The sequence below is a fragment of the Simochromis diagramma genome, unplaced genomic scaffold (genome assembly GCF_900408965.1).
Source record: "Simochromis diagramma unplaced genomic scaffold, fSimDia1.1 OVJJ01000333.1, whole genome shotgun sequence".
NCBI classification, from domain to species: domain Eukaryota; kingdom Metazoa; phylum Chordata; class Actinopteri; order Cichliformes; family Cichlidae; genus Simochromis; species Simochromis diagramma.
In genome coordinates this window covers 2474783-2492486 of record NW_024386765.1, presented here as the reverse complement: position 1 = coordinate 2492486, position 17704 = coordinate 2474783, and the positions used below count along the sequence as shown (strand labels likewise).

The 17704-nt window shown below is 41.1% G+C and overlaps 1 protein-coding gene across 6 annotated transcripts in view; it reads right to left on the bottom strand.

The window, feature by feature from the left end:
- The window catches only part of kiaa1549la (KIAA1549-like a), a 120718-nt gene extending 103728 nt beyond the window's left edge, over positions 1 to 16990 (bottom strand). For 3 of the 6 annotated variants that reach the window (XM_040035853.1, XM_040035862.1, XM_040035878.1), the window contains exon 1: positions 13233 to 13821. In XM_040035853.1, the coding sequence (XP_039891787.1) occupies positions 13233 to 13473 (241 nt within the window). In that variant the 5' untranslated portion in view covers positions 13474 to 13821. Of the gene's footprint in view, positions 1 to 13232; positions 13823 to 16736 lie in introns of those variants that run through there. The other 3 variants (XM_040035887.1, XM_040035897.1, XM_040035869.1) reach the window with 2 other exon arrangements.
- Positions 16991 to 17704: the final 714 nt, after the last annotated feature.

Here is a 17704-nt window from a genome sequence, read left to right as displayed (position 1 = left end):
CACAAAAATTTTACATTTTCTGTGAATCTCAGGCAACTCGACTTGCGTGAAATGTTTTCAGCTGGGTGTCATGTACCTGGAGTCGAGTGTTGCATAAGTTGAAACAGCTGCAATTTTCTCTGTAAGTATTTATTACACGGAAAAGCCTGTTCCAAGCTTTATTCTTTTAGCTCCTGACAGCTCTTTTTTTGGCTTGTCGTCCGTAACGTGCATACTACGTGATTCATTTTATTTGGAAAAAATTCTCAACAGGATCTTCAGCTTTATTGTGGAAGGTTTATGTGGAACGACGGAGCCACACGATGGTTTTAACATCTTGTTGCTAATGACAACGCATAAAAACCGTCGCTTGTCCGTCAGTAGTGTGGTTATATTAACCTCCTAAGACCCGAACTCCTCCACGGCATACATTTTTAACTTCTCTTTGATATTTGGGCATATTGGGGCCCGACGAATGTAAAAACAAAGAATTACCTGATTTTTTTTTTTTTTTTAACTTATATTTGTTTTTAAGAAAAATAAGAGCCACATATGAGGATATTCGTTTAAAATTTTGATAGGACAGTATAATGTAAGTGGATATCAGGCCCTTGTAGAGCAAAATTCACTGTTTTGGTCTAAATAACCCAAAATGTGATCATAGGAGGTTAAATATAAGAGAAAGAGAGAACTTTAATTCTACAGTGACCATCAAAACGATGAAAAATAATATTGCTGTAAACAGTTTATTTTGCGACACAATGAAACAATCCATAGCGCAAAATGAAACGATAGACGTTTTCATATCATCATCATCCGATCGAGATATCTCTCTCTATATCTATCTATCTCATTATATCGAACAGCCCTGCCTTGAGGCGACTGTTGTTGGGATTTGATGCTATGTAAATAAAACTGGATTGAACTGATAACTTACCTGATCAAAAAATGAAATAAAATCATTCATGCGACTGTGTCATATCGACCTAAATTCACAAAAGCATCAGTTTGTAAACTTTGTAAACCCCCTTCCTGATTCTTGTCCAGATTGTAAAAGGGGGTTCTTTCTCTCCACTGTTGCCAAATGCTTGTTTACAGGGCATCAAATGGGGTTCTTTGTTCTCTACCGTACAATATAAAGCGCACTGAAATGACTGTTGTTATATAAAGAAAACTGAACTGCATTAAACTGTGATGGATGTTTGCAATATAAAAGTTTGGGTAAGCATTGTGCGCTCAATTTATCTTCTAAACAGGTCTGGCGAACTGCGAGGTTTGCTTTACATCTGTCAGCTGACCACCCTTTTCTTTTGGCTGGAAACTCCAGATCTCAACGATTAACACCGTGAATATCTTTGCCAGATGGACTTTGGCCACAAATACAAAAGTAGGTTATTGTTCTGTACGGCCACTTTTCCAGGATTGCTCAGACAACAGCTGAAGTGAATGAAGCTTACTAAAGAGCAGAACAGCATCCTTAGACGTGAACAAAATGTGGCTGTTACATACACATCATAGGCTTCAAGGCCAAATGACACATCAGAAACACAAATGGAAAGGCCCTTGCATGCACACACAAACACACACACAGAAGTGAGGGAGTGATAGGAGGGAGGTGAGCAGCTGGAGTGATACATGGTGAGTTGAAAGAGGGAAGGCCAAGCAGCTATAAATCCAACCCTCTCCCAGTCAATCCTTAAGAAGCACAGACTGATTAAATTTTCATTCTTTCACCTGCTTTGTTTCCTCTCTCCCCATTTTTTTCCTTTTTCAGTTGCTACAGCAGAAATAAATCCCTGCCTGTCTGCCGGTTTGGAGCCTGAAACAACCTCCTGCAGTACAAGCAGCTCATCAACAACTTGCTAAAAAATAAATAAATACTGTACTAGTTCATCTGAACAAATTGATTTCTCACGGATATCACAAGCTGGATTGCATTTTCTGCACAGTTGATTTTAAACAGAAAAGCAAACGAACATGAAGACGATGGAGTGGGTAACGGCGGAAAAACACAGAGGCCTTTGAAGGCACACTCCACAATCGGTCTGGTTGCATAATATCCTTACAGGAACAGCAGGGAGCGTGGACAAAAGCAAAGTAGTTTGTACATTTCATTTTATTTTAGTGACAGAAAATAAATCTTCTTGTTAACAAGCCCCGAGGCTGACTCTAAAAGTAGATGCCAGATAGATTGTTTCTTCCCTTTCTACCGTTTTGCACACGAGTTAAATCTTTTGCTTTTCATTCTTATTTTCATTAGATGATCATTACAGTCCTAATGATGACAGTGCTGCTAATGACAAGCTAAATCAAGTGAGGCCATCAGCCGGCGTCATCCCCTCTCTGTCTGCCCAGATTTTATGTTTTCTCTACCATCACTTGATATTTAAAAAAAAAAAAAAAACCTGTTTCCATACTTGTCTGCTGCCAAGTCCGGGGGGAAATTTCCAATCTCAGGATTTACCTTTCATCTCTTCAGCAGGGTGCGCTCTCCATCGAGAGGCAGTTTTATCTATTTGTTGCATGTACAAGGCTTCGAGAGCTCATGAAACTCGGCGGTTGATGTGGTCACGCTACATGCTTTTTATTTTGATCAGTTCAATCATGCTGCCATACAAAACCCCTAAAAAAGTAAACCTCCACCAGCACTCAATATTTCTCTCTAGCTACCTTTACTGAATTAATTTCCTGACCTTGGAAATCAGAAATGGGATCTGGGGACAAAAGAATCCATTCATTTCATTTGAGGTATGAAATAATGACTGACATTTCATATTTGGATCATTTACTAAATTTACTCAGTTGTGAACCGTGTCCAGACTGCTTGCAAATGTTTGTTATACTCACCTCATGCTCTGCCCTTTAATGTTCAAGGACATTTCAACAACTGAGTGTGCAGGACGCTACAAGTTCATCTAATAGTTTATAAGCAGTGTTAACTCTCAGCCCAGTTTCCACAGAGAAGCAAGTGTTTTAAAAAAAAAAAATGTAATAGGTGTTGGACCCAAAAATCTAACAAGCACCACATAACAAGAAGGTGAGGTATGATTAGCATACAAGCATGTTACCTCCAATAAGGGAGGTAATATTTTTAGTAGTGTTTGCATGCAAGTCATCATTCTGTCTGCAAACATGAAAAGTTTTGACTTAATTCTGTACAACACTGTAGGGGTGATTTATTGGTTGAAACCTGACACAAAGCCTTCCAACTTAGAAACTGTGATTCTCACAAATGTGGTGTGTATTTTCAGCATGTAGAAAGGTATCTAAAGGTCAGTGATAATGCTATATAGAGCCATTTAAAACTGTTTCTTACTGTCTTTGTTTGTATTGACAACAGACAGGCACATAGGGGATGATATATTTTACAACTGCCTTTGTTTCAAATTGACCCTAAAATGTGTCTTTAAAGAGGCTATTGTCAAAAGAAAGAGCTGCTAGTTAAAGATATACTGTAAGCTCAAGTTAATCATGTCTCCTTATCAACAAATCAGTTCTTATAATCCATTACATACTCCTTGATAGTGTTTGTGTAATCCACCTGATTTTTAAGTTTCATTTTTCACCACAAACGTCTCCGTACGTCTCCGTACCGCACCGTACTGTGCGGTACAGTACGGACTACTGGCTCATTTTTTGAGTTGGCTTCATTTTTTTAGCCCTCAGGTGGCATCTTGGTCTCTTAAAGTTACAGACACACACATGTTGGATGTATGTGTAATTTGGGGAAACTAACCAGCTAACAGTTGTCGTCTCATACTACAGACGCTGCAGAGATGCTTTACGCAGCACAAAGTAATCGATATGCAGAACCTGTCCCACATCACATGACCACAGTGAGGAAGCATGATAAGCACGCTGCATGATCACACAGATGTCTCTATTGTAAAGAGGTAAAATCTAGAGAAGATGAAATAACTTAAATCAGTGCAAAAAGGCTCGTTTTTAGCAACAAGGCATTTCTTCTTCTGATCCAGCTTTTCAGTTTTTTTCTATATATTCTATTGTTAAAAGATATAAGTTGATGATCTTTTATTACTAGTTTTGATTACTGTTTGAAATTTGATTTAAGTAAATTATAAAGCTGTTTTAGCTTCCTTTTCACAGGAACAAACAAAAGCCGGCAGAACGAGGCTCAGGCAACCGTGTGAGGTAACCAGTTGGGGCTGCAAATAGTCTCGGAGACAGATGCTCAGGCTTCAGGCAATTTTTACTCTTAGCTTTGCATGGTGTTAGTGACTGCTGCTATCCCTAATATAAAGGGCTGCACGAAGGTCCAGTATAAACTAAGTTCATTAGTGCAGATGTGAACACAGTCACATTTGTGTTCGGACCAAAACAATTGCACCGAGACCCTTGCGGGACGTGGTCTCAGTCTGGTTCCTAACAAACTCTAATGGGGTTTTGGTAATGGTGTATGTTGCAAGTTTGAACTAAGCATCTCCCCGTTAGCACATATACTTTGCAGTCTGGGATGCAGGAGAGTACCACAGATGTGAAAAGGTCAGTAAATTCTCCAGAGTCTCTAACAGTCCAGAACACAGCACCTTCTTCCTGTGTTTACTTTTCTGGCCACTAAGCGGTCTGATCATTTTCACATGGTTTGTAATGACACATTTTGGTTCCCTCTGAGATTGCTTGGATGTTTCCCCCTGAGTGGGGGGGGGGGGGGGATAGGAAAAAGCTTCTGCAAAACAAACCAACGGAGAAACATGCAACCTCCCACAAGATTAGAAAAATACAAAGTGTGGCTAATTGGGATTATAAAATCAATTTATCCAAACAGAGCTTCTGCCTACCCGTAAGATTTCAGAGAGAGTCCTTCCATGCATAATGTGTTTAATATACAAGCTGAGGCAATATTTATGGTCGGCCTATGAAGCCCCTCTCTCTCATGTCAAGTCACTCTTCCTCCCTCAAACATACACACACTCGCGCTCTTTCCTGAAATAGATTATTAACTTCAGAGTGCTGCAGAAAGGAGCTGTCTGGTACACTGATGCTCTGCACTGAATGTGACTTTGTGCCACTGCATGTGTGTGTGTGTGTGTGTGTGTGTGTGTGTGTGTGTGTGTGTGTGTGTGTGTGTGTGCGTGTGTGTGTGTGCGTGCGTCAAAGAAGGACAGATCAGATAAGGACTCTCTGTGAGAGATGTTTGGCCTGGTTAGCTTGCTCACAGTCACAAAAACACTCGCCAGAGCACAGCTAAAATAGAGCTGTGTCAGTCATATCATTAGAGTTCATCAGCACTTCCTTGAAGCTGCGCTGCGTTTCTGCCTGGCAACAGTAAGAGGTATGACAGCGCAGCCAGAGGAGACGTTTAACATGACAGCACGCATCACTACAAACTCTATCTGCACTAAAAAGAAGCCTCAGTGGTACAAAATAATCGTGAATGACAAAAAACTCTAAAAGGACTCACAAGAAAATATTTGGCAAATCCATAATAAGCATTTTACTTTGAAAAATAATGCTATCAGTTTTTAAAACTCTGCTGGCTTTTTAATCTCATGATTTAGTGACCATGGTGCTGGTTTAAATCTGTGTTGTGTGGAAAGCCAAACTTACTCCTGTGAGGGTTTTTTTTTTCTCCTTGTCGGTGTGAAAAGCTCCAGCAGTGCATAATCAGAGAAGCACAGAATGGAGTGCAGCCAAGCAGAGCGATGCAAAATGAGCCACTGCTGCTTTAATGCTGAGAACATGTGCTCGGATGATGCAGTGACCCCACTCCCTCACCCCACCTCCACTCCCACACCGCTCCAGCCTCTGGGACCAAATGCAGGATCTTTGGCCTTGGATCCATTGCAGGCAGAATCCTCTTCTTAGATCACCTGTGCCCTTTAAATACGGGGGGGGGGGGCAGAGCAAAGAAAAGCTACCGTCTCATTATGATGCAAAGACAGCCAGCTAGGGTCTGAGCATGAGCAGCAGCAGTGTTAATTTAAGCTACAACTCAAAACTTTAATCCTTGAGGCCAGAGCAGTCTTGATGGCCCTGTCCTCCATGCTGTGAGTCGGGTTTCTGCTCCAACTGTTGTCACTCGTCTTGATGAAATATCTGCTAATACCTCCCAAAGGGCTGAAGTAACTATTAAAATCGAAGCCTCTGCTAATAAGGTCATCTCGGGCATACAGCTCTGACAGTGAGCCGAGAAGCCCCACCAGCCTTTACAATAAAGTTGGCTCAAAGGGAGGATGTCCTTTACATTTACATACTTTTCATATTTCATGCCTTCACAAGTGTGGTCAAGGTCAGCTATGACCTGGGCTAAGAAAACCTTCATATGTTATTGAAGGTTAAGTTGGCAAGAACAATCTGGGACTGTTGGGATTTCATTTACAACTATGCAGACCCGATGCAAGCATCTTTAAATGACCTAATAATGGGCGTTTTCATACTTGTCATTGTGTCTCATCCACTGCAGTGGTTTTCTATCCCTGTTTGGAAGCAGGGAACATTTTTGGTACTTAATGATGGAAATTCATTTTACTCATGAGCTAATTTCAGAGCTTTTACACAAAAAAGAAGGAAGCTCCTTTTGCAGAATTACCTGTCAACTACAACAGCGGTCCCCAACCTCCGGGCCACGGACCGGTCATTTTGTACCGGGCCGCAAGAGTTGAGGCTCAGGTGTGGAATTCATGGTTTCCAGGGTTTTTATCAGTTTTTAGCGTTTTTTTAATCATTATCTCTGTTTCCCTGGGTCTTTTCCCTTGTGTTATGAATAAATCTTTTTTGGGGGGGTACCGGTACTGGTTTTGTTTTGTTGTATTTATCCGCAACACCTTAAAGGCCGGTCTGTGAAAATATTGTCGGACATAAACCGGTCTGTGGTGCAAAAAAGGTTGGGGATCGCTGAACTAAAAGGCAAAAATTCTATTCAGATTTGGTTTTAAGGGCTTTGCTGAGTTTCTTTATATTTTGTTGATGATTATCTTTCACGTCAAAAGTCCATCTTTTAAAACCAAGCGGCAACCGTCCAGGAAGAATGAAGCCAACAGGAAGCGTAAAAAGCTTGAGTCCCATGTAAAACTGCAACTTCATGCTGTCTACATCCATCTTTTTTTATACAGTTTAGGAATAATCTGAGTGTAAGGCTATCTAAAACATTCCCTCTGACCTCCTTACATCCCTATCTATAGATTATGGCTTTTGTTATAACTACAGGATTCAAAACCCTTGGAGCAAAGCTGCTGAAGCACCGGTTTTCATTTCCCCAATGTTTGATTACATCCACTTTTTTAATACTTCTTATGAGACATGCTTTGACACCAAATAAATTGAGCAGAAGTGAACTGTGGCTTTGCAAACCTCTTTGGATTGAATCTTGGAAATGTTATTTACTTGAGAGCTGAAGAGGACACATTGGAGCGTGCAGCGCTGCCGTTCATTTGATTTGTCAGGGTTTCTAAACGGATGAACCGAGCGATCGTGTGTGAGCAGGAATCCTTATGAAGCCAAGTAACTGGCATCAAATAGAGCAGGTTGTAGCGCAGCAAGCCTTCTCATCTGTCAGCCGTCATCAGAGTTTTCAGAGGTATCGCGGCTGACATTCCCCGTGCATTAAACACGAGCTCGGAGCTTAAGTGCTCTGTGAAGCGGGCGGAATTCACCGCAATTATGAGTAAAATGTACTAAAAATTGACATATGCAGAAGAAGAATATACGGTAAAGTCGTTCTCCTTTCACATTTGATAAAGCTACAGATAAATATTTATAGATTTTTTCTTATTTATTATTCAGTGCCACCACAGATTTAGTATGTGTCATTGTTACACAGTGGGTAACGGGGCTGCAAAGCTCTGTCAGAGTTCACTGACGTAAGTGAAGCAACAGTATTAATAAAAGCAGTCTCTCCATCTGAACGCTATTCTTTGCTTTGAGCTGAAATTGCACTGAGCCTAAAGTCACATTTAAATCAGCCTCACTAAGTGACCGACTGATTACCTCCTCCTCCTCGTTCTGTCTCGTCTTTCCTTTGCAGCACCACAAACTTTTAATCTGATTGTGAGGGCTCTGATGCTCAGCCAGCTCCTCTTCCTCCTCCTCCTCCTCCTCCTCTCTCTCTGAAGCCACAGGAGGTGGGGAGGAGCCTAGTTTCCCTCTATGTAATCAGCACAATCGATTGCTTTAATTGATGACAGCAGATACATGATCGGTAGCATCAGAATTTATCAATGACTCTGTGGCCAGACATTCAATTCCTCACAGTCCGGCTCCTGGTTATTAGATTCCCGGACTTTATCTGATTCAGCTATTTATAGACCAAAAAATATAAGCATGCCATCTAATGCCCAAGTCACCAAGATACGGCGTTTTACTAAAGATCCGAAATGACCAAGCAGCTTTTGGTTTTCTGAATATTTGTATCTGAGCGAGCAAAATGAAATTAAAACTCCTGACATGCAAAGTTAATAACACCGATCTTTTTGTTGTTGCTATGTAATATTCTTATGGGAAACCTCTGATCCTGATCACATCTGTTACTTTGACACATGCTATGAATTATAACTCTGCTACAGACCAATCAACCCATATTATAACAACAGCACTCCCCGATGGCAGCTGTCTCTCTCAGCAGGACAATCCCCAACACAATGAGTGTCTGACCTTCTTAGGCCCCACCCTGCAACTCACTAAAACCTAAGGATCTGGTGCCAGGCACCACAGGACATCACAGAGCTACAGCTGTTTCTGCAGAATGTGGTAGATCTGCAGAACATCAAGCAGGTGTGTGATTTTAATGTTCATAAGAAGATGTCACACTTTACAAGAGCTGGCTTGGATCCATTTAAAGTTGAAAGGAACAGCCATGAAAATTCACCAAGCCCTCCCGTGAAAAAGGTTAGGAACATATATCATGATGCCACAACGAACAAATGAAGCCCAATCTCTTAAGCTGCCTTCAGTCCATGAAACTGTGTTGTGTTTAAAAGGCACAGCTAACTGACATCAGCTGTCACGTTGCTGTTTGTGAAGCATCCTGAAGTGAAAGAGATTCAGTCGCATATGATGTTAAACACTAAGAAAACAACAGCAGCAGGATGCAGTGACTCAGACGACCAGAAAACCGGATGTTTAGCAGCTGGAAGCAGAAGGTTTGAGTTGATTTTGAAACAGTGCAGCACGGAGAGCGTTTCATCTCCGCTGGTGTGTCATCAGACGCCGATCATTAGGCAACAGACTCTAACCTGGCACTTACTCAGATGTTATTTTCAATCCCTGACTGACACAAACAGACACACAGTGAGAAAAAGTACTAGCTGCAGATCTGTTCCCATGGTAACGTGGACCAATAGATCTCAGCTATTGACTGAGGATGAAGATCTCTGTAGACCTATTAAAGAAAACGCCTACATTCACATACTGTATGAGCCTGCAGACACACACACATACACACACCAGCTGGGCATCAGCCTTCAAAGCATCTTTTTTCTGTTCTAAATGCAGAAAACAAAAATACAATGGGAACATTTTCTCTCTGGGAAAAAAAAAAAAAAAAAAAATGAAAACAGCCAAAGGCTTGAGTAACCAGGTACGAGAGAGAAAGTCAAATCTCCCTGAGCCATTCTATGGAACAGCTCACTCTTAAGTGGCACAGCAGCATGACATAAAAGAGGATATATCATCCAGAGCGAGTGGGCGATTTGCTCTGATTTAACCGGGGAGGCTGGGCAGATAAACTCTCTTTTGCTAAATACTTTGGCAATCGTCTCCATTTTCTCAAATCTTTACCCAACAACAGGTTTATGCATCTAATGAAGATGTTCCTATCACAGGGGTGCAGTCTCTCTTTATTACCCTCTAATCACACCCTGAGTAGTGGCGGCATTTGTTATTAAGATGAGCCCGAATTTCATTATTTTCCAGTTTGATCGGGAAGTGAGGTTGGTAAAGTGGCACTGAGACAGAAAGAGAGAGAGAGACAATCTTCCTTTAACTACATGGCACTGAGTGTGCAAGTCAGTCAGATAATCGCTTAAATTATTATGCAAATATAAACCAGCAGCAAGCCAACAGAGCTGCTACTAAACTATTCCATTAATTCACACCTGTCCTTTAATTACTCGTTTTAGGGAAAAATGAGGGAGAGGAGTGTGCCGGGGAATGTGCTGCGTCTGATCTCCCATAACATCACCATATATGTATGAACACGTATGAAGTTATCTTTTCTGATGCACTACTTAGACCAGAACAGGTCACTCCTTTAGAGCAACATTGTCAGCTGCAGGTGTGGCAACATCGTGGAAGTGAGACAAAACCATTCACTGTATATAAAAGATGGCAGTAAATCCTATAGTCCTATAATTTAAGTTTGATTGTTTGATTTGTGTGGTTTGTTTGAGGCCTTTGTCGAACACAGGCTGTCAATATAGTCTAACTTGTTGAAACTATGTGAAGTAGAAGCTGAAAGCAATTTTCACTGCCGTGATTCCCATGATGGCGAGGCTGAAACACCTTCTGCACAAAATACACTGGGGCTTGAATACATTTGCAGTACTTTAAATCAAATTTACACTTCACACTATTTCTTCATGCTCACAGACGGAGCAACCTGGTCACCATTTTCTCTCCAAAAGAAACTAGAGATTTTTAGGGTTTTGCTGGTTTTAATAATACAAATTGTTGATTTTTTGATCAGAGATTTAAATGCAATTATATCTAACAATCGTTGCTGCATTTTGAAATTTCATTGTTAACAATTTGGCTGCTGCCGTCAGGGGTTTTTGGAGCTAGAAACGACTGTATATCTGGAAAACAGGGTAGAGTGCTAAGTTATCGGCTAATGTTTGTGAGTTTTTTAGCAAGCCATGTCCATAAACTATAGATCTGTAATTCATACACAGACAAAAACACATGGGTAACAGATTATTATAATATTATAATTTCACTCACCAATATTGAAGAACAAAAATATGTGAAAAACCCCAAACTAACTGCAGGTGCTTCTCCTGACACACCTGTCAAAGTACCCCTAACTTTATGTGTTTTATATCTAAATGTACGAGTTTTATTTGTAAAAGAATTTCTGTCTTGTGTTTTTGTAGCGTGCTGTAAAACACGCGTTTTAATGATAGCATTTAATATTTTCCCACAGGAGTTTTTTTTCCCCACTCACTTTTGGAGCCACCCTCAAGTGGCCATTAGAGGAACTGCAGTTTTTGGTGCTTCAGTGCTACCTTTGCTTTTTAGACCTGGAGGTTGTCATTTGTACAAAATACAGAAACAGAGGTGCACTCTGTCGTTACCCACGCATTGCACCAGTGACATCTGATTCATTAGGTCCTGAGCCATGTAAATGAAAATTAGGGTTTATATACACATGTTGGCACTAATTGTGTAGCACTTCCTACGTAGCCACTAAAGCAGAGAAATATCAACTACATGCCTGTTGCCCGCTGTTGCGCAACATTTCAGGGAAACCTGCAAATCAAACACAGAAACCGCACCAAAACGTTACATTGAATGTTCACATTATTACACCACTGCACTGTATTTTGGGGCTTTTACATTGACATCGTGTCCAGTAGGCTTACTTTATATTGTAATTTTCATGGGACGTTATTTGCTTTCGATAAAGGCAAATATGAACAGATGAATAATACAGTTCAAATAAATTTGCAGCTGCATTTAATTATAACAAGAAGCATATTCTCTTTGTATTTGTCTGATGTAATATGGTTGGCACCTCAGAAGAATGAGTTTATCTAAGCTGAAGCTCATTTATTCCTTATCTTTTTTTTTTAAACTGTCTTTTCCCAGATACTGCTACAGTGTACATGCCATCTTGGCAGAGGGCCGACATATTTATTATAATTATTCGTGTGTCACTTTAATTGAAAGTTTGAAAAGATATTTTTAATACTGTTCTCACTGGGGCTGGCCACACTGACTCATTATTCCTGGAAAGCGACAGGACATTTGACATTTTTGCAAATGTCACCCTCGGAGCTGTGAGCACCACCAATAAACTGCGGTTCAGACGGGCTGTGTGTTGGCACATTTGTGTTTTATTTTAACAATATTTATTGTGTACAGGCATTCACATCTCAGCTGTAGCTAATACACGTGTTGTGGATTATTTCAGCTGAACAGACTTGACTTAAAGATTTAAAAGCTCAAAAAAAAAGTCCGATTAAATGAGAAAATATGTTTTGCAAATTGGATGAAATGGCCGTTTATTTCTCATCTCCACTGGATCTGACTGAAGCAAATAAATTCTAATTGTGTTGTTTGTGACTTTTTAGCACAGCTTTGCAGATTTCTCCCTTTATCAGACGAGGTTTACTGTTGCTATGCGTCCAAAGTCAGTTTCGGTGTATTTAATTCTCTTCTTTTATAAGATTTTATCAAACCTGTAATCAGTGTAAACATGACTAACAGATGAGCAGTGATGCCTGCGCGGTCGTTCCAGCCAAAGCCCAGGAACATGTCAGTGTATGAAGGCATTCTGACACAATATGACCCAACTTAAGGCCTGAATTATTTCCTTAAGAAAAAGAAACAGCATCTTCTTAAGGGACTGAAACAGTAATTTCCAGTATATGCATATCCCAAAGGATTACACGGAGGCTTTGCTGTCAGTATTAAAGAAACAGCTTCCTGCATTAATTATTGCTTCTCTGAATGAGGACTGGTGCTGTTATTTTTTGCTTTTTATCCTCGGATGTCTGTGAGCACATAGAGATCCTAAATTATTAATTTGTGCCGACTACGAAACGTCCCCTATGGATCTTAATCGAGGCTGAAGACCTCGGGGCCCAATTTTCCATGAATGAATAAAAAGTTTCCTCCTTAACGCAAAGAAGCGGCCGCGGTGAGCGCAGCGCTGCGGTCCACAGTGCGCTCCGGCTGCCTGTTTGGGGCCGTGACATCGGTTAGGGCCTCTGTGACACTACACCGACGGTTCAAACGCATAATAAAGAGATTTAAAATCAGTCAGACAAATAAATCAATACGGTAAATGTATAAACAACAACAACAGGAACCCCTTCAGAAATCGCCACAACACCTCCGGGTGCATTAACATAGCTGCTGCTTTTGCAGCTCGTCTCCTGTCTAACAGAGTTTCATTAGGTCTTCCTCTCCACTGGCTCTTCATCGCTGTTTTCATGGAGCCAGCTCGAGAGTGGATTCAAAACATTAGCGCGACTCAGGCGGCTGATCGCGAGGTTTATGCTTTATTTACGTGATTAAAATAAGAATACAGGGCTCCTCTCAGTGACAGGAAAAAGAGAGCATCGGGGTCCTACCGTCAGCGGCCAGGGAGCTCTGCATCATCAGCATCAGCACCGCGCCGATGGTCACAAACCACCGGGCCACCATTCCATTCAGCACGCGCGTCCTCTTCCCGATCCTCGGCGAGTAGACGGCCACCATCCCCGCATCCAGGATCCATAGCGACGAGGAGGAAGAGCAGGGGTCTTCTTTCTTATTTACCCCTCCGACCCCGGGGCCACCGCTGCTGGAGAGGCGCGCATGTTTGGGAGCCATTGGTCAACCAATTAATCCTGAATGGGAAACATCTAACGGCGCTGCTGGGATGAAAGGCATCCGATCAACCTGCCCCCGGTTCGGACAAGCAGGGCTCCGCTCTCCATGAGCCTGCTGGAGGCTGTGAAGGTCGACGAGGAAACAAAGAAGCGTTAGTTTTCTCCTTTTGCGCGTCTGGCTGTGTCAGTTTCTGTGTGCGTGCGTGAAGTCTGATGTCCCTACTGCGTCCGCAAGGCGCTCTCCATATCTGCTGGCAGCTGTGTCAATGCACAGATACATACCCGGAAATCAACCGAAGTTCTCTTCAAAATAAAACCGCGTGCACTTTGTATACACGAGCTATTCTTCAGGCTGTGAACCAGATTAATGCAAGAATTACAGTGGGGCAAAAAAGTATTTAGTCAGCCACCGATTGTGCAAGTTCCCCCACTTAAAATGATGACAGAGGTCAGTAATTTGCACCAGAGGTACACTTCAACTGTGAGAGACAGAATGTGAAAAAAAAATCCATGAATCCACATGGTAGGATTTGTAAAGAATTTATTCGTAAATCAGGGTGGAAAATAAGTATTTGGTCACCTCAAACAAGGAAAATCTCTGGCTCTCACAGACCTGTAACGTCTTCTGTAAGAAGCTTTTCTGTCCCCCACTCGTTACCTGTATGAATGGCACCTGTTTGAACTCATCATCTGTATAAAAGACACCTGTCCACAGCCTCAAACAGTCAGACTCCAAACTCCGCCATGGCCAAGACCAAAGAGCTTTCGAAGGACACCAGGAAAAGTATTGTAGATCTGCACCAGACTGGGAAGAGTGAATCTACAATAGGCAAGCAGCTTGGTGTGAAAAAATCAACTGTGGGAGCAATCATCAGAAAATGGAAGACATACAAGACCACTGATAATCTCCCTCGATCTGGGGCTCCACGCAAGATCTCATCCCGTGGGGTCAAAATGATCATGAGAACGGTGAGCAAAGATCCCAGAACCACACGGGGGGACCTGGTGAATGACCTGCAGAGAGCTGGGACCAAAGTAACAAAGGTCACCATCAGTAACACACTACAACGGCAGGGAATCAAATCCCGCAGTGCCAGACGTGTTCCGCTGCTGAAGCCAGTGCATGTCCAGGCCCGTCTGAAGTTTGCCAGAGAGCACATGGATGATACAGCAGAGGATTGGGAGAATGTCATGTGGTCAGATGAAACCAAAGTAGAACTTTTTGGTATAAACTCAACTCGTCGTGTTTGGAGGAAGACGAATACTGAGTTGCATCCCAAGAACACCATACCTACTGTGAAGCATGGGGGTGGAAACATCATGCTATGGGGCTGTTTTTTCTGCCAAGGGGACAGGACGACTGATCCGTGTTAAGGACAGAATGAATGGGGCCATGTATCGTGAGATTTTGAGGCAAAACCTCCTTCCATCAGTGAGAACTTTGAAGATGAAACGAGGCTGGGTCTTCCAACATGACAATGATCCAAAACACACCGCCCGGGCAACAAAGGAGTGGCTCCGTAAGAAGCATTTGAAAGTCCTGGAGTGGCCTAGCCAGTCTCCAGACCTCAACCCCATAGAAAATCTGTGGCAGGAGTTGAAAGTCTGTGTTGCTCGGCGACAGCCCCAAAACATCACTGCTCTCGAGAAGATCTGCATGGAGGAATGGGCCAAAATACCAGCTACTGTATGTGCAAACCTGGTAAAGACCTACAGTAAACGTTTGACCTCTGTTATTGCCAACAAAGGTTATGTTACAAAGTATTGAGTTGTATTTTTGTTATTGACCAAATGAATTATATGCTGCCAAAGTTAGGAGAACAATATTTTCCGTCAGCCGCAATGCTGATTCAGTAAAAAGACTAGAGGATAATTCTGATAATGCATTACTTCAAATGAACATAAGTAAATAAGTAAGAAGTAAATATGAAATAAATTTGAGAATTGATTTTCCAATCCATGTCTTGCAGGTCTGTAAAAGTCTCCGGTTTCTGCCCTGTTTCTGTTTTCCTGTGCATTGCTACTCTCAGTTTTTGGCCCTGAAAGTTTTGACATCTTCGATGTTTGCCGATGTTTTTCTTTGTACTTACCTCACATAACGCTTTCTTCTAGCTCCCTGGCTGTCGCATCTATTCGCAATTAACTCATCACCATCTTCCTGCATTTTCATCAACCACTCCTCGCCAGATTAGTCCCCTAGTTGCTCTTTCTTTAAATTGTTTCTTTTTTCTTTTAGTGCGAGATTTACTTACATTAAACAGTTCAGAATGTCTGGATTTAATTTTAAATCTTAAATGTCTGTATTATTTAGAAGCAGGATCTAATGATGGCATTAGCATATAACAAGTGTAACTGTGTAATGTTACTACCTTTTCAGATTTTTTTTTTTTTAAAAGTCAATTTCTGAAATTTTAAATTGAGAAGAAGAAGAAGAAGTCTTTTTTTTATGCAACTAATTTTGGTTACCAGCATATTACCACTATATAGCCCACTGCACCACAAGTGCAGTGGGCTATATAGTGATTTTTCTATGATACTTGAGCGTTTCAGATGCTGTATACAGAACGCCTCATTCACACATATTTACATTCATACAAACACCTTTTTTCTACGTCTAACTGATTGCTATCGCTATTGAATTGGGAGCAACTGGGGTTTTAATATCTTGCCCAAAGATACTTTGGCATACAGACTGGAGCCGCCAGGAATCAAATCACCAACCTTCCAGTTGGTAAATAACCTGCTCCAAGACATCCCAACTGCAGGTATGTCCTATTGCCCAGATTTAAGAAGGTTTCGATTAAAAGCAATGCGTTTATAGTATATATTCGTTTGCTGCTCAGTTAAGATTCAGCAGAATACTTGGTCACATTTTGCTATTTCCCTCTGCAGGTCAGAATATACTTGATGCTGCAGCCTGCTGAGCCAGCCTACTCCATACAGGATAGAGGGTATACTGGGGGTTTTCAGTGCACTAGAGTGTAGCGCAGTTCGCAATGGACCAAGTGTTCTGTCCCTGTAGCAAATAAGACACCAGGCTGTTTCCCCCCTTAACTTTTGTGCATATTTTGATTTGGGTGTTCTGTCTATTAAATTTTAAAAATTTCCCTTTTATGTATACGGTCTATTTTAAAAATTGCATATTTTGCCTAATGCTCAGAGTAATGGTCAACAATCTGTGGTATTAACATACCTCAAATGCATTAGATCCAAATAATTGAAAAGAAGTCTGCATTCCTGGGAGATTCCACACATTAAACCTACCTTTATTAGGCGGTTGCACCCTGAGGTTAAAATGGGTCACAGGCCAGACCTTCAGAGACCTTTTAGGAGAGCAATGACACTCAAAGAATCCTGAATTGAAATGTTTTGGGAAAGAATTTCCAGAGTAAAGAAAAATGTCATTTTACAAACTTATTTATGGGGGAAATCAAGAAACTTTTAAAGAGGTTTATCAGATTTTATGCGTATCTATATATAATTCCCTCGAAGCACAGACAGACGCAAATGGGTTTCCGGTGTTCCAGATTAACTGGATTTGGTCGAACAGACGTGTGGCAGATTTGCGTTTCACGAGCTGCTATCGACAAACCAGCAAAAAAACAAACAAAACGCCAAATGTGTCATCTAAAACAAACAACAAAACACGATAAATCAATAAAGACCTCGTTGGTCGCATGCTCCAAAAAGGGAATTAGCCGCCGTTCTTCTGAGCTTTCCTTTAACCGTGTGTATCTAAAGTCCATCCCACGTAACATGACTTTCAATAAAGACCATTCTTGCTGCGTGTTTACAGGTGTTTTCTCCTTTTTTTTCTCCCCAAAAAGGAAAACCAGCGCCACTTTTAACAAACTTGACCTTCAAAATAAAAGCACAAAAAACTTTAACATAAAATAAAATAACATAAAATAATGTACAGCTTAAACAATTTATAATGATGACATGGACCTTGACAAGATAAAGAAATAATCTAAATTATATAAACAATGTCATCATGCCAACAGCTACACTATACATGTGTTTTTGTCATATGCCAGATAATTTATACACTTCTTGAAAATAACGGATTTGTTTATTTTCATTATATTTCCAAATAATGACACATAATGAAATAAATAAGCTATAGCCACTTTAAGTCAATAGTATGACAGTGACAAATTAAATATAATATGTATGTAACAAAAAGAGAGTTCCGGAGGTGAAACGTGGTTCTAGGATGATAAAGCTACAAT